This window comes from Aethina tumida, chromosome 1 (genome assembly GCF_024364675.1).
Source record: "Aethina tumida isolate Nest 87 chromosome 1, icAetTumi1.1, whole genome shotgun sequence".
In the NCBI taxonomy this organism is placed as follows: domain Eukaryota; kingdom Metazoa; phylum Arthropoda; class Insecta; order Coleoptera; family Nitidulidae; genus Aethina; species Aethina tumida.
Genome location: NC_065435.1, coordinates 56990246 through 57016576, shown reverse-complemented (window position 1 = coordinate 57016576; position 26331 = coordinate 56990246). Strand labels below are relative to the sequence as shown.

The following is a 26331-nucleotide window of genomic DNA, read 5'->3' as shown; positions in this document are numbered from 1 at the left end:
TATTACGGATTTTTTAGAAAATTTTATTTTCTTAAAAATTTTAAATACGAAAATTCAATTTTCACATTTGAAATTAAATATATATAACATATATTACCTCAAAATTTTAATGCGATTTTTTATGATACATATGATAGTACGTAGTATGTAAAAAATACCTGTAAAATGTATGTAATAAAAAATAAATTTAAACAAAAATATAACTTTTTTAAAATTTGCCAAATCTCAGCTATTTGAAACTGCAGTTCTTAACAATCGACGTACAAAAAATTGAATTCTGACCACTTAAGTCTGTTTGGTCAAGAAATACACGAAATAACCAAAATCACACCCTGTATATTTACTCAGATAAAATCTAATAAGCACCGGTAGCAAAAAACTAAAAAAGGTTATTAATTCCATTTAATAGAAACTTCAAATTAACTAAGTTTTTTATAACTAAGTAATACTCTTTTAAGTGCATACGATTATAGAGGCACAAAATGTAGTTTATTACCCATAATATGGGTAATAATACTAGTTTTATGTTTGTAATTCACATGGACTTAAGTGGAGTTTCATAATTATTTATAAACATAAAAATGCATTCTACAGGCATTGATACAATGTACTCAGGACGCTATCGACGATATCTGAATTTACATGGACAATTTACAGACGATGATCACCTTAATTAAACCAAACCGTCGGCTTACATTTAATAATAATTTACCCACATTATTTTATATGGCAAAAATCTGCCCGTTCGCATAAAAAATTACACACAATGGTACTCACCACTCCCCACTGCTGGTTGTCGAGTCCGGGTCCTCCGGCAGTTTGTTGTGCATCATCTTTGGCGCCGCGGGGCGTCAGCGCGCCCGCCACCTTCGCCTTCGCGGGCGAGACGGAGAGGCGGGCGCCGGGGGCGGCTGCGGGCCGCGCCCCGAATGGGAAATACGGACTGTCGGCAGCGAACGGCTCGCCGCCCGCCGCCTGCGTCGGACTGGCGCCCGCCCCCGTCGAGTATACTGGACCTGCCGGACTCAGCGCGTATGCCTGGATGGAAAAAAATACGTTCGTTTTTAGTATGGAAACTAATCGAAAAAATGTTAAAAGTTCGGTTTCGCCTTGCCTTAACGTGTGTTAAGACAATTTGATTGCCTGGCGGGCAAACAATCATTATGGTCTTAATGCCCGTGGTCATTTCGACAATTTACATAATCAAACACGGATTACGGGTTTCAAAGATAACAAATTTCTGTTTATAATCCGTAATAAACGTGGCGATGGACCGATTAAATCTATTCTTAATTAAAGTCCGTCGTTAATTCACTCGTAAATGTGTAATTTCAATTGATGGTGGTATTTTAAATATCATTAACTCCGTTTTTTAATTTAACGCCGATTATTTAATTAATGGCGATTTTTTTTATTTCGGGCTGGCCCATGAGAACTATCCGTTGGGAAATTTAAAATAACCAGGTGTATAATGTTCGACATGTGGAAAACAATGGTTCAGAATGCAGAAGTCGACGTCTAGGAAAAATAAATATCAGTTTTTTTATTCAATTTACTGGATTGCATGAAAAAATGTCGGCACATTCGCAATAACAAAGCGGTGTATAATTAAAGTGACATTTTCTCTGATAAATATTCCGCAACTGGGCTAAATTAAAGAATAAACGACTTTAATTAATACCCTTTAATACTTTTTAATTAACACAGAATTGCTTACATCACAATTTTATGCACATTATTTATATGGTAAGGAAATTTTAATATTAAATGTATCTGGTTTTTCAAATGTTATTTATCTATGTTGTTTAATTTGACTGTGATATTGATAAGCAGGTGCGAAGAAACTCTCAGTCATTAATTCAGAAAATCACGTTTCTATAAAATTGTATTACATTTAGCTTATAAAAATGTCAGGTGTGTAAAAGCAGAGGAATTATTTCCTAATCTCGAGTATTTCGTAAACCCATCTTATCAAACGGTTTATTTTTTTAAATAGGTGATCCATTTCTAATACATATTACGTATGTATATAATTGTTGAAGTCTGATAAATATCACCTTGTCCATGGTATGATAAAATTAAATTAACCAGAGAACGTAATATATTAAGTCAAATTTCTTTATTAGTAAATAATAAATTTTGAGAAAAAATCATGATGGAAAAATTTACCTCTATTTTCACTAATTTCTATAAGTAAATAATAGTACCAAGTTGCTATTGTTATATCCTTTACACGAGGTATTTCTAAAAAATTTGGATAAAACAATTTATTTAATAATGGCTAACTACTCTTTGTACCAATTTTTAAGTCAATTGCTTACGGAAATCAATAACTTACACTAAGTGGATGTTATATGAAAATGTGAGGAAGTAATAAATAAATAATGATACTGTTAGTTCTACCTACCCTCTCCTATAAAATATATTCTAAAACAATGAAGGAATCAATAATATCTTAGGATTAACAAATTATGATAATGATAATTTAAAATCAAGATGTTGTTCTACATTTGCATTTTACTAAATATTTATTTAAACCTACTTTTTTCAATGTTCTTTCACCTTTTTTAATTTATCTATTTTACTTAATATATAATTTTCTGATAGACAAAAAATATTTATATTTTCATAATTTCAGATACATCTTTTTTTTTATTAATGTACAGAATGTCACAATTGGATTTATTATTTTATACTTTGGACATATCTAAACCAGATAGAAAAAAGTGATATAAGGAGGTCTCCAATCCAGAAATATTTTAAAAATCTTGCAAATTGGAATTTTAAGTCTCTGATCTTTTAAGAGAATTCAACAAAATCTGCAAAAAAATTTCGTTCAAAAATATTATATGACAAAGAAAAAATCAGTATAATCTTAAAATTAAAATGATAATAGTAATTCTACTTTTATTGAATAAAAGTGATTTAGAAGAAGCATCTTAACTAAGTTTTTTACGTTTTTTATTTGTTCATTTTACTTAATATATTATTAGTTTACTGAATATACTTTATTTAATAGTACTTTTTTACGAATTTTTTTTTATTTTTTTAATTCGTTTAATTTACTTTATCCAAATTAATAAAAAGAAATTTTGAGGATGTCCCAATTGGATTAATTATTTTATACTTTGGACATATCTAAGCCAGATAGAAAAAAATGATGTAAGGAGGTCTCCAATCCAGAAATATTTTAAAAATCTTGCAAATAGCAATTTTAAGTCTCTGATCTTTTAAGAGAATTCAACAAAATCTGCAAAAAAATTTCGTTCAAAAATATTATATGACAAAGAAAAAATCAGTATAATCTTAAAATTAAAATGATAATAGTAATTCTACTTTTATTGAATAAAAGTGATTTAGAAGAAGCATCTTAACTAAGTTTTTTACGTTTTTTTATTTGTTCATTTTACTTAATATATAATTAGTTTACTGAATATACTTTATATAATAGTACTTTTATATGATTTTTTTTTTTATTTTTTTAATTTGTTTAATTTGCTTTATCCAAATTATTAAAAAGAAATTTTGAGGATGTCGCAATTGGATTAATTATTTTATACTTTGGACATATCTAAGCCAGATAGAAAAAAGTGATGTAAGGAGGTCTCCAATCCAGAAATATTTTAAAAATCTTGCAAATTGCAATTTTAAGTCTCTGATCTTTTAAGAGAATTCAACAAAATCTGCAAAAAAATTTCGTTCAAAAATATTATATGACAAAGAAAAAATCAGTATAATCTTAAAATTAAAATGATAATAGTAATTCTACTTTTATTGAATAAAAATGATTTAGAAGAAGCATCTTAACTAAGTTTTTTACGTTTTTTTATTTGTTCATTTTACTTAATATATTATTAGTTTACTGAAGATACTTTATTTAATAGTATTTTTTTACGAATTTTTTTTTATTTTTTTAATTTGTTTAATTTACTTTATCCAAATTAATAAAAAGAAATTTTGAGGATGTCCCAATTGGATTAATTATTTTATACTTTGGACATATCTAAGCCAGATAGAAAAAAATGATGTAAGGAGGTCTCCAATCCAGAAATATTTTAAAAATCTTGCAAATAGCAATTTTAAGTCTCTGATCTTTTAAGAGAATTCAACAAAATCTGCAAAAAAATTTCGTTCAAAAATATTATATGACAAAGAAAAAATCAGTATAATCTTAAAATTAAAATGATAATAGTAATTCTACTTTTATTGAATAAAAGTGATTTAGAAGAAGCATCTTAACTAAGTTTTTTACGTTTTTTTATTTGTTCATTTTACTTAATATATAATTAGTTTACTGAATATACTTTATATAATAGTACTTTTATATGATTTTTTTTTATTTTTTTAATTTGTTTAATTTGCTTTATCCAAATTATTAAAAAGAAATTTTGAGGATGTCCCAATTGGATTAATTATTTTATACTTTGGACATATCTAAGCCAGATAGAAAAAAGTGATGTAAGGAGGTCTCCAATCCAGAAATATTTTAAAAATCTTGCAAATTGCAATTTTAAGTCTCTGATCTTTTAAGAGAATTCAACAAAATCTGCAAAAAAATTTCGTTCAAAAATATTATATGACAAAGAAAAAATTAGTATAATCTTAAAATTAAAATGATAATAGTAATTCTACTTTTATTGAATAAAAATGATTTAGAAGAAGCATCTTAACTAAGTTTTTTACGTTTTTTTATTTGTTCATTTTACTTAATATATTATTAGTTTACTGAAGATACTTTATTTAATAGTATTTTTTTACGAATTTTTTTTTATTTTTTTAATTTGTTTAATTTACTTTATCCAAATTAATAAAAAGAAATTTTGAGGATGTCCCAATTGGATTTATTATTTTATACTTTGGACACATCTAAACCAGATAGAAAAAAGTGATGTAAGGAGGTCTCCAATCCAGAAATATTTTAAAAATCTTGCAAATTGAAATTTTAAGTCTGATCTTTTAAGAGAATTCAACAAAATCAGCAAAAAAATTTCATTCAAAAATATTATATCAAAGAAAAAATCAGTATAATCTTAGAATTAAAATGATAATAGTAATTCTACTTTTATTGAATAAAAGTGATTTAGAAGAAGCATCTTAACTAAGTTTTTTTTTTACGTTTTTTTATTTGTTCATTTTACTTAATATATAATTAATTTACTGAATGTACTTTATTTAATAGTATTTTTTTACGAATTTTTTATTTTTTTGTTTTTTTTTAATTTGTTTAATTTGCTTTATCCAAATTAATAAAAAGAAATTTTGAGGTCAAAATCACTACTTCTACATTCGGATGTTGATGATCACGAAAACACGAAAACAAAAAAACATTTTCAGTGTCACTGACTAGCTTCTTTTATGTTTACATACAAAACAACAATAGTTATCAAATAAAAAAAACACTGCAAACATAAAAAACAAAAGTGCGCGTCGCGTTGAAAAGATTTCCAATAAAATTTGTGGTTTCTGCAAGCGATAAACGGCGGAGCAGCAGCAGCAGCAGCAGCGTGTTTACAAAACAGGCCGCTCGGGCACAAAGAGCGCGCGAGGGTCCCGAGAGTTTATCTGCGTGCCGGGGCGACGGGGCCGGCCGGCCCGGCCTGAGTCCTTATCAGCCCGGATTTGTTTCTCCTTTGCTTATTAATTAGCCTTTGAATCGCACCGGCTAATTACGACCTAATGACCGTTGTTTAATATCGCTTTCTCGTTGTGCGATCGTAACATAATGTAAAATAATTACGGACGCGCAATAAATGGTGCTAGAGGTCGGGTCGCGATTTGTTATTTTTGATTCCGTGAAATTGAATGCTATGTAAACAAACTGGACAGTTATCGTTGCGGCTCATGTTTCAATAATAGCCGCGGTGTTTTTTTTTAAGCGTATACAGGGTGGTACCGCGACTATGTGCGGGGTTATCCTTAAATTACATCGTCGGATAACTGTTTAGAACCGCGGCTTCACCCTATTTTTGGCTATAAAAAAATCGAAAAACCGATATTTTCTCATTTTTTTTTTTTTCAAAATATTCTACTCTTTGGCGCATTAAAGAATATGTTTTGATCGAGTAAAATCAATTAAGAATTCTTAGAGAAAAATTAATTTTAAATTTAAAAAAATGCTGATTTTTGCTTGTAATTTTAATGAAATAATTAAATTTTTATACTATTGCTTATTTTTTTTAATGAGTTTTTTGAAATAAATTGGCACGCATGCAGAAAGATTTTTTATAAAAATTTCAACAAAAAAAAAACATAAAAAATCGGCAATTTTCGGCAAATTTTAAATTATTTTTCCCTAAGAAGTATTAATTTATTTATTTTTAATTTGTCGATAGCAAAATTTTTTGGTTTTTTATGATTGAAAATAGGTGGAGCCATGATTCTAAACAATTACCCACTGTCGAAATAGTTTAATAAAATGTTTTTCTCTTTTCGTGTTATTAGGTATGTACCAGAAAAGTTATTTATTTAAGTTTTGATTCATTATTTATTTGACTAAATTTTAAAATACATTTTCACATTTTTGTATTAGACTGTACAAGTTTTATACTTATTTTTGACACTGCAATTTATTTATTTATTTATTTATTTTTTATTTTTTACTTACTGTACTGGACTTTTTTAGTTTCAAAATTGCATATACAAATGCTATAATTCGTACAAATTTATGTAAACGTATATATTTAACCTTTGTGTATTATTTAAAAACTTGTTTAGAACAACAGAAGTGTCAACAATAAGTCTTGAGAAGATGCAGTAACTAATGAAGTCGTACGAATATGACTTCGTCGATTTAAAAGTGGCAGAAGGCCACTCATTAAACAACCATTACAAAAAGGTTTCATTTAATGAATTTCAAAATTGCGCACTTAAAAATTGTTAATACTCTCCTCCTTCAAATGAACCTTTTATTGATCGTATTGTTACATCGAACATGAAACAACAATTCTCATCAGTCTGGACAGTGGATTAAAGTTGGAGGAATAGTATCTAAAAGTCTTAAAACCAGAAAGATGTTGATGACTACATGGTGGACTGCACATGGAATTTTACCTTACTAACTACCAACCAAGAGACCAATGAAACTCTCTACTGATGTCAAATTGACCAAGTTGATAAAAAACTAAGTGAAAGACAAACTTTTTTAGTTAAAGGCAATCTTTTTCTACCCCATCCACCATATAACCCAGATATTTCTCTGTGAGAATTATTTATTTTTATCATTGTCCAACTTTTTACATAATAATAAACAAATAATTGTGAAGAGGTAGTCAAAATTGAGGTTGATTTTTTCTTCAGTTGTAAGAATTTTTTTCACGTGACAAAAATTTGTTTGTAGAATGTTGCCAAAAATTGATTACTACAGTGATAATTTTGTAAAATAAATATTACTTTAAAGCTAAGCATTAGAAACGTAAATTAGTGTCCAAGATATTCAATTATCTAATTTTTTTATTATGTATTTATTGATTTTCAACGAACTCAAGATCAAATCAAATTTACGAAAACATTTCTCGGAAACAGAACTAAATTGAGTTACGATTTTCTAGAAAAGAAAGTATTTTATTGACATCAAACAAGAGCATTCCAAACCCTTTTTTAAATACACAAAATTATATTTTGGAATATATTATAGTAAAAAAATCGATATTGTATAACGACCACTCTATATATTATTTCAAATTTTTAAGTAGCACATTTAGTTTCAGCAGTTGAAAATATTTCTCCATACCAAATTTTAACAAGTTTCATTAAACGGAGAGAAAAACATTTTGTTTAACTTTGAATCTACAGATATGCGTTGTTGATGTAACTCATGAACTGTATATTTGAAAATAATGCGTTGGTCAACATAATTTATAACAATTATTTTTGACATAACATGTAATTGTCGTTTATGTGTGGCTTGCTAGGATAAGACACAGGCTATTTAGTCTTTTTAAGGCAACTAGATCTTATCATTTAATAATTTCAGTACTATGTATCTTGATTATTGTACAGAAAATGTTAAATGCTACTGCTGAATAAGCATAAATCATCTCAAAATGTATTAATATTTAAAATTCTAAAGTAGATTTCTTGATGTCAAAAACGGGCAAGAAAAAATCTAATTATACAAAGAAACACATCATTTTCAAGTATACAGAGTGTCCCATAAACGGTGTATTTTTTATCTTACAATGACCTATCATTGGCGCCAATTAAGAACACCCTACACAAGCCACCAAATTTTATTATCATTTTACTAATCTGTACATGTTCCATACCCTGTATATGTCGCGACGTTCAATAAATAATAGGTAGTGAAATGTCAGTTTACTTACCATCCCATTATCAATTCCTCCGTAGGGAGGTTGAAACCCCGGTTTTTCTGGAACAAATAATACTTGTTAGATATGTACATCCATCAATATTTTTATACGAATTTGTCAATATTTGAAATGGGGGAGGCTTATCTGTGCTCCTCCGTACCACTAAACGTTTTAAGTAAAACGTAACTGCCAACAAAAGTGATATCCGATCATCGCACATTAAACTTGAACTTAAAATAATAAAATAATCAGACTTCAGTTTCTCAACAAGGAACTATAAAACGAAAGCGATAAAACAAACATAAACGGGTACCAGTTAGATGAGCTTACAGTAAAATTGAGCGGTGCTTGAATGTTCGCTTGTCGACGCAGTCTAAATAAACAGATCAGCGTAAAACTGCCCGGTTTCACTGGAAAATCAACGACACGGAATTGTTGAGAAAACAAACATCCAAACGTTTCTTTTTACGTGAATGACAAAAACCTTAATCGAAAGACGTCTAAAAATAAGTTTTGGTTACCGCGTACCGAGCATTTCCTTCGCATTTCTTCATACGTAAACAATAGTGTGCGTTTACTTCACAGAAATTCATCAAATTTCTCATTTTACACGAATAAATACTTATGGGAGTTAATGAAAAATACATAAACATTGTATTTATCAATGTACTTCTTAAAATTTTAGATTTTAGGTGGTCTGTAGATAATTCATCACATATAAACAAAAATATGAAAATGAAGATATGGATGAAAACCAAAATTTAAGAGACTTATACGTACAACCAATATTCATAATAATATATTGCTTATATTAAATTTTATGTGATCACATATTTAATCTTATATTATTGAGTAATATTATTGTAAAATATAATGAACCATTAGCTGAAATCATAGGTGGAGGACCAGAATCCAATAATATGATACAAAACTCCATTTTTTTTTCAATATTCGTTAAAATTCTCTAATATTTCCTAATTAGAAATTTTGACGTTTTGCTGAATTTAAGAGGAAAAAATTGGCATTGAAATCAAATTATAAAAAAAACTAAATGAGTCATATTGTATGGGGAAGTACCCTTCCTCTGATAACTTTTGAATGGAACATAATACAGACCTGAAATAAAAACCATCTAAAATATTTTCGATCTAACTAGCCTTGTGATTCCTCATCTGAAAGGTCTTTTCACTCTATATTCAATGTTGACTTTAAGAGAAAAAAATGTAAAGTGTGGCACATTTAAGATGGAAACGGCTTCGTATCAAAATCAGGTACACATATTATATATTGATAAATTTTCAAATTCTTCTGATCAGCTTAAATAAAACACAGAATAAAGTGTTAAAAATATGTGACAATATTAATTAGTGACTGAACAGATCAGTGGTTTCAGTTTTTTTTGACAAAAAATGTTAGTTACCCTCGGTCGGGTTACGTGAAACACATTTTTAGGTGACATAGATCTCTTTCATGTCACTCTTTTGAGATGTCATTCATTAAAATAGATAAAATAGTTATAAATAAAAAATACGATTTCCCCTTTTAAACGTGCCACACTGATAACTATTATAAGCACAACTAGCAATTCAGTAAACGAGATACACAACTGTCTTCTGTAATGTAAATATTGACCTGTAATACATAATTTTAAAAGGAATATCGATTTTTTAGTAATAAAAACTTAGATAGACTTTTTTTAGAAGATTTTACTCATTAAATAAAGCATTGAATAGATAATAAAATTACCTTTAAAATGATCACAAAATCTCCCTTACAAAAAAAAAGTTCTTTCAAACAAAGCTTTCAGGAATAATTACAGTAAAATTATCTCAATCTCATAAAAATATCTACACAGAAATGAGTAATTAGGTCAGATATATCCACTAAAGCTGAGATTGCCTAGAAGAACGAAGTCTATTTTTTGTTATAGATATATATTCATGGAATAACAACGCATTCTTTTATGATGTTTGTGTTTGAATCTAAATAATAATTTTTATCATGTACATTTCTAATATGTTACTCACAGTTTTTCAACGCGTATTTCAGTAGTCAAATATATGTGTAAGTGTAAATTGTTTAGATGATATAAAACTTATTTTTCATTAATATCAACAGTTGTGTTACTATTATGTTGCTGTAAATTCTTAGTATTACTCCATAAATTCTATGCTTATTTATTCCACTTTATGTATAGATTAAACACAAGACTTTATTGATCATCAAACAAAATACATCAGTCAGTCAAAGAATGAGCGAAATGTTTGGCGATTTTTCGACGACGTCCATTTGGTAAAGAGGACGGACGGTTGTCGGCGGCATTCACTAAACTTTGCCGGCCAATCCGACCGACATCTCCGGTTAATAACTCCGGGGTCGGACGATCGTCAAGTCCACGCGACCGTGAACCTCATTGTGTCCGATGCTGAAGACACGTCCAAGATAATATTCATTAGCAGCAGAAACTGCTGCTGCGACGTCCCGTCCCGTTGATACACACATTGTTCGGGACGTGTTTGACCGGCGGACCGTGCGCCCGAGCGCGTCCCGGATCCGCTTTTTGGGAGACGGGGGCGCCCCGAACAAGTGACGCGGATTAAGGAGGAAAAGGGTTGGACGGCCGACTGCCCCCGATCTCTGCACTAATTTGACTTTCGACTCGATAAAACGCAGCACGAATTGCGACTTTGACCGGGCCAAAAATTGAAAAGGATACGAAGGTTTAAAAAAAAAATTCGCACGGGTCGTGCGGGGGCTGCGACGACAAAGGAACAGGTTACTGTCGGTAACCCAATATCTGTGACCCCGAATACGATCTCCATTGAAAACGTTTCGTCGTCGCGATCGTTTTATTAATGGAGATAGATAGACGCCTTCCGAAACGGGAATGCATGTGCAATTCGAAACCGAGAGATACTCACGAGACAAACTCTCCGAACGCCGCATATCGCCGTATCCACCAGTTCGTAGATTAAGTGCAATTACAATGGACCCGATAAATGTGTACGAGCACGCCATTTATACCGAGACGGAAGCTGGATCTATAGATCAGCTCTAATTTAGCGACTGCGGACGCCAAGAAGACACCTTGTTTGCATGATGCAGTGTACGTAATTCACGTGAATGACGCAAGCTGCATTGGAAAGACTTTCAAACTAATTAAACGTATTAAGTTATTATTACTTTGCATAAGTTTTTTATAAAATGTCCGTTTCATTCAATCACACACATATAATCAAACATTTTTAGTTATTAATATAAAATAACAGTAAACATACAAAATATTTTTCATTTGAAAAGATTGTTTACGAACATTTAATGTAAAATTTTAAATTCAAATGTTTACTTTCAATGAAATATTTTTGGAAAAATATTTTTATGATATGTTTTCGATTATTTTATTTTTTTAAGGAAAAATATTCCACGTAATTAAATTGAGATTCGATAAGTAAATTTAGAAAATTTAATAACTACCATAAAATAAATACTTCTAAATTTAACAAGTATATTAAAATATTTTTATATTTATATACATAAGTCATGACTATTAATCACTGTCAACTTGAACAAAAATTACACTGTTTGATTGGAAAACATCATTGATGATTTATATTTTATTATTATATTTGATAAACAACAAATATTTATTTGTATTTTAAATGAAAAGAAATTCTACGTAATATATATTGAAAATTTAAGAAAATATTTACGTATAGTAACCATACCTACATATATAATATATACAGATAACTTTATATATACTTATAACTTTTTTGTTGTTAACTGGATTTTAATGGGCCTCACTCTATCCACAGTGACGCCTTTAAAAGTTCCCTTCCCCTGATGAACTTGAATGAAACAAAATATCGATTTCAATATTCTTAATAGTATATTACTATTAATAATATTATATTAAATGTTCTCAAACATTTAATCTAATCTCATTAAGTAATCGTGAAACGTGATCCCCCATATTTTAATGGGTTTATGTCTGGAGATTGGTATGGGCAAAACAATCCAGTGATGCTTTGAACCATTGACCAATCCGTCACAATTTTGGATTTGTGTTTGGGATCTTTTCTTTTATCATTTCTTCAATATATGGAACAATATATTATTAGCAAATTATTATATTGTGGGTATATCCAACTTTTGTGTAGTTTTTGTGTCCCTGTAGGATGTCTAACATAAACAGAACCATCACTTTTTTATAAATTAAATTTAGGCTCGTCAGTAAAAACTATTCCAGCCCCGATTCTGAGATCTAATGAATGTGATCCTAAGCAAGTCAAAATTAGACCCCGACGTTTATAGAAAAAATCTTTTCACATTCCTTGATTTACCTTCAATAAGTCCCCTTTCCTCCAGGTCAGCTTTAATTTCATTTGACGATAAGATAAAATTGTTTTTTAACATACAAATTATCCAGTTATTGATTGAATTTCAAGTTTTTCGATCTCAGACATATTTCTTCGTAGCTACCACTTAGCAAGTTATCCAATTTTTTTTATTTATCCATAAACTCTTAGCCATCTCTTCTTGTTTCTCTCGGTCATTGTAAGACTGAATTATAGTTTTTCTTACAGTTTTACTATAATAAGCAAAAGAATGTTAGTTAATAATCGATTTAAATTCACAAAGAGCAATGAGAGACCATAAAGTAAAGAGTTACCGCTATTTTGTGCAATAAAAAATAAAAATTTTTTAAAAATTAAAATTAGATTGACTAATTGCAATAACAGAAAATATAAACATTTTAGGTACTGGCATCTAATTAGTAGTACAACTCATATTCATAATATATTACTATAATTATGGCCACACCATATAAGTGTTAATAATTTTAATAATAGAATGAATTTTAAGAGCCCTTAAAATGAACGGAAATATTTCCCACAGTCAATGATAATATCCAAGATATAGTATCTAATTAAGTAAAGAGACAATTTATTAATTTATATTAAAATATATGCACATTGTACGAGTGTAATTAATCCTAGCTTTGTAGATATACATGTGTACGTATGATAAACGATAGGCAGACAAATACACATTATTAAAATGTCACCAATCTAGTCGTCCAATCGCAAAATTTTGATTAAATCATTTTATTTATACTGGAATTTTTTTTAAAACATCAGATCAGAATCACGAAATCTTAAAACAAACGAATATTGTTGAGTCAGAGATAACGGACCCGCGGGAAGACTGGACGGCGCCACCTCACGCCACGGTCCGCGTTCTTCTCGCCGCTGCTCTCGTTCGGCGACCGTACGCGTACCCACACATCTGCCGCCATTAAAACGCGATTAATTATATTCCTACAAAGTGCGGCATTTAAACAACACAACAACAACGAGAAAAAAAAAAAGAATCGTAACCTGGTCACACATACACAGAGAGCCGAAGCACCGGTGCTGCACGTGCCCCCCCACGGTCGCGGCGGCCCTGTTTTCTTCTTCATACCAAGATTTTGTGCGCGAAAGATTTTCGACCAAGTGAAAGTACGGATTCGATTTTTGGTGCACGGCTCTTTTATTTTTTCGTATGGGGATGTCCGAGATAATTGCACTTGGACAAACATCTTTTTGTCCGTTTACTTCTCTTTTTCTTTCTTCTCTTTTTCATTTTGCTCATTTTATTCCAGGTGCAAGAATTAATAAACGGAATACTGTTTCACTATTTCCCGTTTCAATGTATGAGTTTATGAAATGTATAATATATATGTTTGTTACTTTAAGGTTGTAAAATGGTTATTAACATCCATAAAGGTTTGTTCCTTTATGCCCCAAATTGGTTGGCTTTGACAAGAGCTCACTTTTAAAAAAAAACTTTGATTGATTCTGATATCTAATCTAATTTCCAAAAAATATGTGTCTCCATAAAATTTGCAAATAATAATTGTTTAAAATGTGACGAAAAAAACGAGGTTCCCAAAAATACAGTGTGCCCCACATACATCTCTATACAATTTGTATTTTTTGGACGATTTTAACAATTTTTTTTTTTTCAATTGTAAATTAAGAAAATGTGTACTTATGAACAAAATTTCACGTTTTTTTGCCTCAAAACCAAAGCTTACAGAATAATTTTAGGCACAAACATTGAATAAATCATACTAAATTTTTTTACAGAAAATCTAACTGCTCCACCAAATTAAGCACTCCTTAAATGGGTATATATCAAATTTATGCATATTCATAATTCTGTGGAAAAATTAAAAAAATAAATTATTTTTATGAATAAACTGATAAAAATAGCACATATTTTTCAAGAATATGGAAATACTGTACTAATAAAACTATACTTAATACTCTTAATACCCAAACTTTATTTAGTTCCACCAAACCACCGTTCAATTCAATGCATCTTTTTGATAAGTAAGGTAAGTTATCTTTTTCAATTGTTCTTGATACTTTTTTGAGACAAAAAAACGTGACCTTCTGTGTACATATTTTCATGCTTTATGATATTGAATTTTAAAAAACAAACAAATTTTAGATGTAAAAAATACATAAAGGTACATAGTAATTTTGTGATTATCACATTATTTAAATAAAACATGAATAATTAAACATTTTTTTTAGAAACTCTACAAAGACTTTTTTTATAGTTAACATTTAATAATAACAACTTAATGCTATGCTAGAAAAATCACTTAAAATGTATGCAAAATGCAAATGCAAAATATACTAACGTAAATGTTCTAAATAATTAATTTTATTGAGTATATAAAAACTGACAAGTACATAGAAACTTATAAATTATGATTATTACAACACTATATATATCACGAAATATCTCAAGAGTGAATTAGGCGATTGATACAGAATGTACTAATTAAAAAAATAATAGTTGAAATAAAAATATGCATAACGTAGAAATATAGTGAAACATTTAAAGAACTAAATTTTATTTTAATTTTGTAGACATTTTTAAATAAAAGGAATTAAAATTCAAGTCAACTTCTTCCCATATTAACACACAAAAAACTAAACAAAGCTAATATTTTATAATTTAATAAATAGATGTCTAAAAAATCCTATAAAGTAATATATACTTATACTAAGACATATCTTGTCAAAAATAATAAATATAAATAAGTTTAACACAAAATTCTGAAAACATAAATGAACAGCCAAAGGTTTATTAAAAATTAAAAAAACTTACTCATAGTGAAAATATATCTAGGAGTAAACCAACCATTAAATATATCAATAAAAACAAGTTCTTTTAAAGTTTGAAAGAAAGTAGAAAAATTTTTATTCTAAAATTAATTACTTATATCAAATATATTTTTATAACTTAAAATGGTAATATTTATGGAATATTTTATAGAATAACAGCTGTTATTTTATATTTTTCACATTACACAATATCCAAAAAAAAAATAGAACAAAAAACTTGACAATAGAAATCGACACACATTAGACGGTAATAGAAATGAATCGAAAATTTCCACTGTGAAAATTGATGAGTCCTTAAAAAATTCCTCTGGACGTAATGAATGTAAGTAAACAGAAATTCTCTGCCCCCAAACACCTGAAGAATCAAAAACAAATAAAAAGGAAATAGTGAACTCGTGTGTCTGTCGCGTCGCTCGAATTGAGGTCGAAATTTAGGGCTTTAGGAGGACGGTGCGCCGCGGTGTCGTAACGCCAACGGACCTCGTCGCTGCCGCACCGAACATCTGTCTTTGATAGCCAACCGGCTTTCAGCTCTCGCTAATTACAATTGTGCACGATCGGCTCGTACTGCTCCTACTCCTTCTCGTACACATAAAATATTTTCGTTTCGGTACGTTCTTTAGAAAAAAAAAAATGAAAAAATGAAACAGGAACAAAAGAAAAAACGAAATTTTAACACTTCGTGGGCCGCACAAACGCTCGTATATAGGAGCTGTTTATAACGCCCTAACGTCGGGAAACAAGTTCAACGAAAAAAACGACCGCCAGTACGGGGTGTCCCAAATTGGTTGTGTTTGACTGTTACAAAAATTTTTAGACCTGACAGAGAAAGAGCTGAATCGAAGGTCCAAGAGTTCGCTCTTTTTTCTACAAACCTCATTTTGATACCTCCGACTATTTCTGAAGTATCTACGAAAAGTGACATTTGAAAAATTTCGAGATATCATCGTTTATGAAACATAGAATAAACTATTTTTCATAAATTAATTATGTTAAAGTTACCAAACATGATATTTGTCCAACATACTGTCTATTAAAGTATCTTAAATATTGATACTTTGTTAGAAAATCAGTAATTTATGTCATAATTTTTCATATGTAAATACAAAATTTGGCTTTTACAACAGTAATAAAATAAATTATCAGTCTTTATTTTAAGATTTAACGATATTTCTAATAAATTTTGAGGTATCGTCGTTTATAAAACATGGAACAAAATATTTTTCAAAAGTTAGTTATATTAAAGTTATCAAATATGATATTTGACAAAATGTTTATTAAAGTATCTTAAATACTGATACTTTGTTTGAAAATCAGTAATTATGTCATAATTTTTCATGTGAATATAAAATTTGGCTTTTAAAACATAAATATAAACTTCGAGATATTCATGGTTATACAATTTGGAACAAAATATTTTTCATATGTTAAGTCACTTATGTTAAAGTTATCAAATCTGATAATTAACAAACTTTTTAGTAAAGTACATTGATACCTTAAGAGAAAAACAGTGATTGTGTCATAATTTTTCATGTGTAAATATCAAATTTGACTTTTAAAACAAATAAAATAAATTACCCGTCTTTGTTTTAAAATTTAACGATATTTTTGAGAAATTTCGACATATAGTCATTTATAACAAATGGAACAAAATATTTTTCATCCGTTATATTAGAGTTACCAAATATGATATTTGACAAACTTTTTATTAAAATATCGTAAACATTGATGCTTTGTTTGAAAATCAATAATTATCTCATAATTGTTCGTGTATATATAAAATTTGGCTTTTAAGACATAAATAAAATAAATTATCAATCTTTGTTTCATTGATAAATGGTAAAATGGTATAAATTTTTGTAAATAATATAAACTCTATAAATATGTCCTTAAAATTTTGAGATAATACAACTTTTTGTACGTTTCCATATCTATCTGAAGAAACGAAATCCAAAAATATACGTGATATATTAAATTATCTCCAGCTAAAATATAACAACATTTCTGGTAAATTTCGAGATATTAAAACAATAATATAAAATATATCAAAATATGCTCGAAAGCTTTATTTTTTCGACATCTTATAGCTAAAGTTAATTATAGTTCCCATTCGAAATCAAAATTTGAGGACTTTTTCAACAAAGGCAGTGGTCAGGAAGTACCATAAATATTAAACAATTTGTGATTTGTTGTACATATTCAACCCCCAAATAAATACGGCCGCAGCAGCAAAACGTGTCGGAAAAACGATGGTTCATGTTGAAACCAAAATGGATTTGTACCACCGTGCGGCCCCATCGCATCATCTCGCTCTTCGATCTCGGTCCTCTCTACCTGTCGTCTCGCATTCGACAGATGTGAGACTCGGAGAAGACGAAACTGCGCCTATGAAAATGAAACCGGGGGGGTTGCAGGGAAAACGGTTTTGGAACGGAACCGATTCCCCCGTCCGTCATCCGCTTGTTATGCGGGAGTCCGATGCTATCTCGCATAATGAATAAATACGGATTTCATTGAAACAATCACGATCGACCGGGGCATTTAAGTGTACCTGTTTTAACAACGTCGATGGCGTTACGTGGAGTTTTGAGCACTAGTGAGGAAAAAAAGGGTCATAAAAACGCATTTACAAAGGGTCGACGTACTTAAAACGCTGCGGAGAAGGGCTAAAAGGACGCGTGGAATAATAAAGAGTCGTAAACTTCAGAAACAGATGAGGCTTAGTGATCTACAGGGCGCTCATTTATATTTGACAGTCTTAGATTTTATTGCGGCACAGTTAAGACGCAATTGTTCCAATTGTCTGCCGAGGCCCGAACTATTCAAGTTGAATATTAAAAATTGATTACAATATTTCATGTAACATAAAACTGAAAACTAAAAGAATAGGACCTCAACGATTAATTTTCAATTGTCATAATGAGCACAATAAATTTACGTCGAGAGTTTGTGGATTTACAGCGCACGTTGTAAAACACTTTTGCCAGCATATAAATAATTCTCAAATATTATAATTTATAATGTAACGCCCACGGTTTACAATTTACAATATTTCACATCGACTGCATTAAAAGACTAATCTTGTTTCCCACATCAGATAAAGCCAACCTAAATCGAAACAAAAATTTTAACCGTCCACAAAAGGAGAGCAATTTTGTACGTGACTGTACACATTTATAGACACAATACATGCGAGAATGATATGTATTATTTAATCACTGAGAACGATATTGATACGATACATCCAATAAATCATTTAAGAAGGTAATTTTATTTTTTTTAAATACAGATAATGTTCAAAAAAAAAATGAATGTCCACTTCCCACACACAAACACACAAACCGTCTTGCCGAACACCTTGACGATCCATTTCCAGACAAAAATTCCGAATTCATAAATATTCTTCCGCCATTACCGATACGATTTACATTTTTAAGGCCAATTAATATAAATACTTGAGGTTTTTCTCCGACCGCAACCAAAGTATCGCCTAATCAATAATAATTGGATAAGGCAAAATGTGGCCTGGCCAAAAACAAATAACGAGGAACATAAAATTACAAAAACAAAAAAATATCGACAAACTAAAAACGATACAGTTAATCAAATTGACTTAAGCGTGTGATCCGCCAATGATGAATTTCTAATAAAACGTTAATCCTAAATTCGGATATTAGTCATCGAATAAACCTACACGCGAAGATGAGAACAATAAATCTGCCCGCCCAGCAATTAATATGGAACATCTCGACTATTTTAGTACTTCATGGAATTATATTGCATCAATAAAATGCCCGAAGAATTTCCGGAACATCAGGTTTACTAAATAAAAAATAATAATGGGCGTTTCACACCATCCGACAGTGTGTAAATTGGAGATTGATTTCGTTGTTTTTATTGGACCTGTTTAATAAATTATAATTTGCATTTATAGACTACTAGTAAACGGCGAAAAACTGATTTATTTCTTTTGTACCTAAAAGGCAATGGCACACTATACTGTATAAGATTATGTCAACGTAAAATATATTAATAGGAAACCATTTGGATAACTGTAAAATAATCTGCAATTATGGTACATTGCTGATAAATGTAGATATAATTGCAAGATCTAAAACAACAATAATGTGATTAATTATCACCAGCAGCAGAAAATCAATAAATTATTTTCCGGCAGTTACTTTTAACATAAACATTCTTTTAGTAAAAAAAATAATAATGATGGTAATTTAATCAGTAAAAAATAATAAAAATTGTTTCTTGTTCATATTTAACTAATATAATAAAAACGCTAAATATATAGGTTATAAGAGATGTAAGACGGATTGTTTCTTGCTCCATTTAACCCGGAGGAAATAACATTTTAAATGGCATTTGTAATATATAATTAGTTGTATAACAAAATATTTTATTGATGTTCTAAAGGTTATGGATGTCTAAAAATAAGGGAACACAGACGTGCAAAAATTCCTTTTAGTTAGGTAATTGATTGATAAATAATGTAGGCACAAATTTTAAAAAAATACTCACAAATTCACGTTATTCTAGTAAATGTGAATGTAAATTTGGAATCATCCACACAATAGAGTGACCGTGTTTGAAAAATACACACATCAGTTATAATAAAACATTCAGTTTGGACACCCCGTGTAAACGATCTTTATCAAATTTTCGATATGCTCTCGTCTAATAGACTAAACAATCATTCCGGAAGAAGTAACATTACTTAACGAAGTAAATACATAAAAACATATTCAAAAGGAAATGAGATATACATGTTTTGACGAGGAAATCCGTCATTAAAGCACCTATAAATTTGAAATATTACTTAATAGACTATATCTAATGATAATTCATTTAAATTGAACAAAGAAATCTACATTATATCCATTTGTTAAATTATAAATTCCAGGTAAATGTTTTAGACAAAATACAGCCAACTTAAAACCTAGATAAGATTGATACGAATATTGCGTAAAGTAAGAAACATTTGCTACTACATTTTTACTATTGTCTTCATTTATATTTAATGTATTATGTATATGTGTAGAGTCCATTGACCAGAAGAATAGAAATATTCCCTGACCAATTAGAACGCCTGTTTTCCGAGTGAATGTATCAGATTAACTACAGGAATTTTAGACTCATCTCTTTAGCTTCCACACTTTATTTATAAACTGATTTTGATCTGATAAAGATAACAAATTTGATTGTCATTTGTCTATTTATAAAAGTTTTACATTTCTTTCTAAAATTATATAATAAACCATATTTTCGATGTCGTAATTCCACATTTTAAAATCACTTTTCTATTGGGAATATCAAAATTTCAATGATTATAGAAACATTTCAGTTTAAACTCACTTTATTTGTAAAAAGAATCAACTAAAATGCATCGCAATCTGTTGATACATATTAAAAATACAGCAATTACATTTAACTAAATCACATATTAGAAAATTCAATAAACAAATATAAGATTTAAAGCCATTGACTTATAAATGCTTATACCAACTTTTTGTGTCTTTTATTTATAATACAAACAAATAAATGATGACAAACGTTTGGTCACATGTAATGGAATTATTAACATCTAAGAGAAAAGAATACAATTAATTTTTTTCAGGATATATGTGTAAGGTAACATGTGGCAATTACGATAGAAGTTAAATAATCGTAATAAAGGAATAATAAAAATCGAACAGACGGTAGTTGGTCAACAGGTAGGAGCTGAAGGAATTCCCCCAAATTGGAAGCAACAAACGCAGACCTGTCCCCCAATTGCATGTGCAGAACTTACGGTGTGACTGTGTCTGACTGTCCAGATTCAAGTAAAGCAAAATATCACTGTCATCGTCCGCGATCATTTTTCGCGATTATCCGAGACACGACTGCTGAATTAACAAAAAAATTACACACTATTGACAGGTGAACTGACGATGAGAGTAAACTATTAATACTGCTGCTTGTTAATGTTAATAACACCGATACGATTTATCTATTGATAATGTGTAATTTAGTAATAAAGAGCACTTATAAACGTGCATGCGAAATATAGGATATCAAAATTGATGTTTACATACAATAACTAAAACAAATTATTTCGAATCAAGCGTTCGCAGATTAAATTATATTTCCTTTTTATTAGTTTGTGTGGACCGAGGTTTTGTCGTGCGTCTAAGACAATTTCAAATTCGTTAACAACATTAATTTGTCTTAAAATAACTGTAAAACATCTTATTGTGAACGTTTTTCAGGTTGATCGTACAGAACTTCACCGTACACAAAATCCAAATAAAAACAAACACGGGTATTTAAACGAAATAATAACATAAACAATGATCATAAGCGAATCAAATATGAAAAATAATAGGAAAATAAACTGTTCCGTGTGAATTTTTGGAGGAACGGCCACAATAATGAGCCCCAAGCTTCGCCGTACAACTGACAATAATGTAAACATTTTGAAGAAAAGCTCACTACAATAGAATGACATTAACGTAGTACCTGTTTCTCATGAATTAACCGAACCACATAAAGATATTTAATAAACAACGGTGCAAATTAATATAACATCAGATTAGATATAGCCCGAGATAAATGATCTAAAACACCGTACACAGTCGGATTTTAAAACAAGCTGTTCAATGTTTTGGGATGTCGCACGCGTAGTGTTCAAATTTTCGCGTCCCAGGACCAAATTTACGCGATCACCACTATTTTTTGAGCGCTGACACATTTATAAATTAACAATAATTGACTTACCTGGTGCTTTGTTGGCTATTTTATTAAAACAAGTGGTAAAAACTTCATATAAATGATGCATAGGTTCATCGTCGCTGGCGGCCATTTTGACACTACTAACAACAGCAGCGACACCCAGTGTTGCCAACAACAATTTTAAAATTCCGTCAATGTTATTGTGAATTTCCGTCAAAAATCCGTTATGCCCACCTTTTCTCCGACACCATGGAAAATGCGTCAAATTAAATAATATTTGAATATTCATGTGATTTTACAATAATTTAACTGATTTACACAACAATCGCGTAATACAACCCAACAAAATAATAAAAATAGGTATTAGTGTATGTTTACATTAATATATACAGTGTGGCCATTTGAAAGCAATACCACCATAAAATTTGTATTTTTTGTAACTTTTTTAATTGTAAAGCCTGATAATGTGTACTCTTTCACATTCTTTTTGGCTCAAAACTAAAGTCAATTAATAAAGTAATTTTTAGACATGAAAATTGAACTAGCAAATTTTTTATAAAAAATTTAACTACTTATTTTATTATTTTAAGTAGGCATTAGAATAAAATGTAAAAAATAGCACAAATTTTCTTATTTTTCAAAAAGTTTGATGCAGTTAAATTTTAAAAAAAAAAAATTTACTGGTCTGATTTATTCAATTTTTATATCTAAAAAATTAACCTGTAGATTTTGATTTTGGACCAAAAAATAATAGTCATATTTTGTCTATAAGTACATATTTTTATGCTTTACAATTGACAGAGAACTTCGTTAAAATTTCTTTCCAATGGGCACTCTGTATAATTATTTATAATTATCATTAAATTCTCTCACATTTTAATTGACTCATAAAATTTATTTAGATTAAAACTGTATATTTCACAACTCTCAAATCTTAAACTGTATATTAAAATTAATCTTTTATCACATTTAGTTTTTTTATTTTAACTTGTATTAGAGTATAAAATGTTTTAATAATATTTTTACAATATAAAAAATTTTATTTTTGTTTAGCTAAGTTTAAGTATATTAATTTATGGTTGAATTGTTATAATAATTCCGTTTTCAAGTTTTAGATTATTTAAAAATTGAGGTCCAAAATATTTTTTATAATATTAAATCATTCGGTAAGATGCAGTTATAATGTTTAATACATTCACCGTTAATAAATACTAATAATTATCAATAACCTTATTTAAATTAACATAAAGTTTAATGATTTTTTTTTGGCTCGCTTGTCTAGAGTTAATAAACCAAAAATACAAATTAAATAAATACAAGTGAAATGAACATGAATGAAATTCATGAATGTAAATTAAAATGGATCATATTCTTATCTTTTTTCTTTCTAATAGTTACCCCCAAATATACAGTACAAATATATTAAAACTAAGACAAATTCATTATTTTCCGTTTAAAAGTCAGCTATTAGACTATCTTTCCACTTTTCAATAATCATTTATTTTTCAATTTTATCCACAACATTTGACAGAAAATCCATCAGGTTGGCAACCCTGACGACACCCACCAATGCTCAATTGTCAAACCATAGCGGGAAATCCGAAAGCAGACGCATGTGAATGTTGGGTGGTTTTCCGCTTTGGTGTGCACCCTATTTTTATCAATGAGTAAAACGACATTTATTAAAATATTTGCCGATTAGTTAATCGTTTACGCCTTCGACGAAATTATTGGCAATTTAAAGTATATTTATATTCATTTGTTATACACTACAATTTACATTTATTTTACACACAATTGTTATTTAATTTTTCCGCTGGCGTTACCGAAATCCCAGCAGTTTGCGCCAATTATTTTTTTTTTAATCCGAAAACTTGGTGCCTTTCCAAATCCTGGCGTTGGTCAACTTGCTAAAGAACGTGAGGAATCAACATTCCGCAACACATAACCTCATTCCTTCGGCTAAATCATTGTGTTCTCCTACTTTCGCCGCAGAATAATAGTTCGAAATGGTGGAACAACAGAGACAACGTATCGAGCAAGAAATGACCAAAATGGTCACGGAGCTGGACTTGCTCTATCTTCGAAAAATGCAGGTAAAACTTTACGGACGAAAATGTTGTGTAACATAAAATAAACTCGATTATTTTTAGGCCGATATGCACAGATGTGCAGCTACGTGCTGCGATAACCGAGAACTATCGGTGGAGAAGGTGCAAAGTTGTGTGGAGAAATGTTCAAGTCCCATGCATGCAGCCCAAACTTACGTACAAGGGGAATTGGAGCAATTGCAGAACCGACTACAACATTGTGTAATGGACTGCAATGATGACATTAAACTTAAAATGGGGCGCGATCCCTCTCAGTCAGATGTAAATTTAACAGTTATATTTTTAAACATTATAATATCTTTGTTCTTTGTAGATTGAAAAATTCACAGCACAGTTTGAAAAATGTGCTACTCAGTGTGTGGACAAACAATTGGGTTATATGCCTGCACTGCTCAAGAAAATGAAGACTGAGTTGCAGAAAGGATTTCCTTAATATATGTAATATATTAATGTAAATATATTTTTACAATCATATAGTGCATAAAGTGATAGTTTGGTTTGTTGTTTAATAACAACTAAAATGTTCCTCATTGTTAGATATAAAGTGCAAACAAGTTTTTGTTTTACTACAGTAATGTAGGATGTTTTTATTACAGAGACTGTTGGTATAATGGTAGTTATTGCAGTATTCCTTTAAAATGTGTTGCCAATTGACATTGATTGAATGGAAGGTATTGTTTTGCATTTGCACTGCATTTCTGCAAATATTAATGTTCTCTGTCCCTTAATGTTTTTATATTATAAGGTTGAACTCATTAACAAAAACTGCCAATAAAAATTGTTTATAAAAATGTAGTGTATGTATACACCCAGTTACTTGCAGACCACTTTCTAAGATATCAACACATTTGTTTTCTATATTTTATTGTCTCTTTCTGAGTTTCTTATTTTGGTAACTTATTATGTTATCAAGAAATATATTATGTAAGACCAAATTGTCAAAAGAAAACCAAAATTTGTTAGATATACACTGTGTCTTTCAAATCGATAATTTGAATTTCCTAGATCATGTTTAATTTTTCTATTATTTAGCGCTGTAAATTGCTTCAAAGAAGATTTTACCGCTATTACTACAATTTTGGAATCTAAGTCAACAAGTAGTTCGTGTATATCTCACAAAGCGTATTAAGTTACGCTTTTAATCATAATCGGCACACTGGTAATGCCATGGTAAGACATGGTGATGGTCAACAACGAGCTACAACCATGTCTTACTAAATATTTCTGCTAGACGAAATCGCATGTTCTTTACATCCTGGCTTCGTGGGGACACTGGAACCACCATTAGTCTGTTTGCCATCAGAAAAAGGTTGCGTGAAGCCCGTCTTAGAACCAGAAGACATCTTCGACAAGTTCTGTTGCAGATTACCCGCAACACATGACTAGACGACTTCAGATAATTATTATTCCCCTTCTTTAAGAATTTGGACCAGATTTTGTTTTTGTAGACGACACCTCACTGTGCGAGATTTGTAAATTTGGCATTGCAAAATCGTGACTACTCAAATGCAGTGACTCTCCATTTCACCAGACTGCATCTCAATTCCTTTCCATTCCAACATGTATAGGATCGTCTTGAAAGACAAATTTACATTCGAAATCACTAGCTTCAAAATTTGGAAGATCTTGTTTTTGTTCTTAGAGAGGGTTGGCGAGTTATGGATGAAGAATTTAATCCTTCATTAATTTTGAGTATGTCAAGAAGGGAAGGAAGCTATTTGTAGAGCAAGAAATGACACCAAGTACTGTTTGGAAAAATGTAGAAGCTAATATTCTGTTTTTTTTTTATTTTATTTTAACTAATTATTCTGATCACAATTATAATTATAGAAAGAAGTTCGTCGCTTTAGTAAGGATTATTAATTTTTATTTTGAAAAATTCATTAACATTATTTTATTATTACTTCCAATTTTTTATTACAATATTAGAATATATTGTAACTTGTTAACAGAGACTGACATACATATATCCCATATGCGATATATTTGTAAACAGTGTAAATT

The 26331-nt window shown here is 29.7% G+C and overlaps 2 protein-coding genes across 10 annotated transcripts in view; one reads left to right on the top strand and one right to left on the bottom strand.

Moving 5' to 3' along the window:
- Positions 1-22329, bottom strand: part of LOC109597457 (protein daughterless) — a 78759-nt gene extending 56430 nt beyond the window's left edge. For all 9 annotated transcript variants that reach the window (XM_049968407.1, XM_049968409.1, XM_049968413.1 and 6 more), the window contains exons 1-3: positions 22262-22329; positions 8322-8368; positions 778-1038 (exon numbers count right to left, since the gene is read on the bottom strand). In XM_049968407.1, coding sequence (XP_049824364.1) covers positions 778-1038; positions 8322-8368; positions 22262-22322 — 369 coding nt within the window. In that variant the 5' untranslated portion in view covers positions 22323-22329. The remainder of the gene's footprint in view (positions 1-777; positions 1039-8321; positions 8369-22261) is intronic.
- A 1581-nt stretch (positions 22330-23910) lies between these two features.
- Positions 23911-25118, top strand: LOC109597449 (protein FAM136A). Its single transcript, XM_020013137.2, has 3 exons — positions 23911-24312; positions 24370-24588; positions 24641-25118. The coding sequence occupies exons 1-3, from the start codon at positions 24226-24228 to the stop codon at positions 24758-24760; spliced, it is 426 nt and encodes a 141-aa protein (XP_019868696.1). The 5' UTR covers positions 23911-24225; the 3' UTR covers positions 24761-25118.
- The last annotated feature ends 1213 nt before the right edge of the window (positions 25119-26331 follow it).